We start from the raw sequence: 2231 nt of genomic DNA on the forward strand, positions 1-2231 counted from the left end.
TTGAGCATAAGGACAAAAGTTCAGAAAAGTTGGTAAAGTAGCTGGTATAATAAGAACAAGAAGCAAGAACAGGAAATACAGACAGTTCTCATGACAAAACAGCTTAAACTGTAGAGTCAGTGTAAATGATATAGAATGAGACATTTTCTAATGTTCTGAGATTGCAACTAAATCTAATTGTAAATTAAGCTTAAAACAGACTACAGCTTTTCAGTACAGCACTGAGTGGTTCATCGGATCATGTCTGGTGGCTCTGCGGATTATAACAGAGAACATGGCGGCCCTGAGGGAATGGACCCCGATGGTGTCATCAAGAGCAACTGGAATGAGATTGTTGATAACTTTGATGATATAAACTTAAAGGAGTCTCTTCTTCGGGGCATCTATGCTTATGGTTTTGAGAAGCCATCAGCTATTCAGCAGAGAGCTATTAGTCCATGTATTAAAGGGTATGATGTGATTGCTCAAGCTGAGTTAGGTACTGGCAAGACAGCCGCATTTGCTATTTCCATCCTGCAACAGTTGGAGATTGAGTTCAAGGAGACCCAAGCACTAGTACTGGCCCCCACCAGAGAACTGGCTCAACAGATCCAAAAGGTAATTCTGGCACTTGGAGATTATATGGGAGCAACTTGTCATGCCTGCATTGGTGGAACAAATGTTCGAAATGAAATGCAAAAACTGCAGGCTGAAGCACCACATATTGTTGTTGGAACACCAGGGAGAGTGTTTGATATGTTAAACAGAAGATATCTCTCTCCAAAATGGATCAAAATGTTCGTTTTGGATGAAGCAGATGAAATGCTGAGCCGAGGGTTTAAGGATCAAATCTATGAGATTTTCCAAAAATTAAATACTAGTATTCAGGTGGTGTTGCTTTCTGCCATAATGCCAACGGATGTGTTGGAAGTGACCAAAAAATTCATGAGAGATCCAATTCGAATTTTGGTGAAAAAGGAAGAATTGACCCTTGAAGGAATTAAACAGTTTTATATTAATGTTGAAAGAGAGGAATGGAAGTTGGATACACTTTGTGACTTGTATGAGACACTGACAATTACACAGGCTGTTATTTTTCTCAATACAAGGCGCAAGGTGGACTGGCTCACAGAGAAAATGCATGCCAGGGACTTCACAGTTTCTGCCCTGCATGATGACATCAACCAGAAAGAAAGAGATGTTATCATGAGGGAATTTTGATCAGGGTCAAGCTGTGTTCTGATCACTACTGACTTGTTGGCTCGTGGAATTGATGTGCAACAAGGGTCATTGGTTATAAACTATGATCTACCTACCAATAGTGAAAATTATATTCACACAATTGGCAGAGGGGGTCGATTTGGGAGGAAAGGTGTGGCTATAAACTTTGTTACTGAAGAAGACAAGAGGATTCTTCTTGACATTGAGACTTTCTATAATACTACAGTGGAGAAAATGCCAATGAATGTGGCCGACCTTATTTAATTCCTGGGATGAGACAGTTTTGCAGTGCTCGCTGTTGCTGAATAGGCAATCACAACATGCATTGTGCTTCTTTCGTTGGGAATACTTGAATCTTGTCTCAATGCTCATAATGGATCAGAAATACAGATTTGGATAGCAAAGTGACATTAGTCATGAGCTCTTGTGAGGAAAGTCATTGGCTTTATCCTCTTTAGAGTTAGACTGTTGGGGTGGGTATAAAAGATAGGGTCTGTAAAATCTTTCTTTCTTAGAAATTCATTTCCTAGTTCTGTAGAAATGGTTGTATTAGATGTTCTCTATCATTTAATAATATACTTGTGGACTAAAAGATATAAGTGCTGTATAAAATCAGCCAATTATGTTAAACTAGCATATCTGCCTTTATTGTGTTTGTCATTAGCCTGAATAGAAAGGCCTTTAAAATTGATTTTTTTTTTTAGCATTTGAATGCATTTTATCTTGTATTATATTTATTCAATAAAGTATTTAATTAGTGCTAAGTGTGAACTGGACCCTGTTGCTAAGCCCCAGCAAGCAATCATCCTAGGTAGGGTTAAACCCCCAGTAAAATTGCCATATTGCACATGTCTTAATGAAGTTTGAATGTTAAATAAATTGTATATTCACTTAAAAAAAATAAAACAGACTACAGTGGTTTACATTCTAAAGAGAATTACATGACCGACCCATAATGGTGGCCACATGTCTTTCCAGAAAGCTTATCAATGATTATTCCACCACTCTCACCCTGGAGGGTAAAGAGAGAC

General features: G+C 38.2%; 1 protein-coding gene across 1 annotated transcript; it reads left to right on the forward strand.

The window, feature by feature from the left end:
* The first annotated feature begins 224 nt into the window (after positions 1–224).
* LOC614129 (eukaryotic initiation factor 4A-II) lies at positions 225–1891 on the forward strand. The gene has a single exon (XM_059887851.1). The coding sequence runs from the start codon at positions 241–243 to the stop codon at positions 1198–1200; it is 960 nt and encodes a 319-aa protein (XP_059743834.1). The 5' UTR covers positions 225–240; the 3' UTR covers positions 1201–1891.
* Positions 1892–2231: the final 340 nt, after the last annotated feature.

Source organism: Bos taurus, chromosome 1 (genome assembly GCF_002263795.3).
Source record: "Bos taurus isolate L1 Dominette 01449 registration number 42190680 breed Hereford chromosome 1, ARS-UCD2.0, whole genome shotgun sequence".
In the NCBI taxonomy this organism is placed as follows: domain Eukaryota; kingdom Metazoa; phylum Chordata; class Mammalia; order Artiodactyla; family Bovidae; genus Bos; species Bos taurus.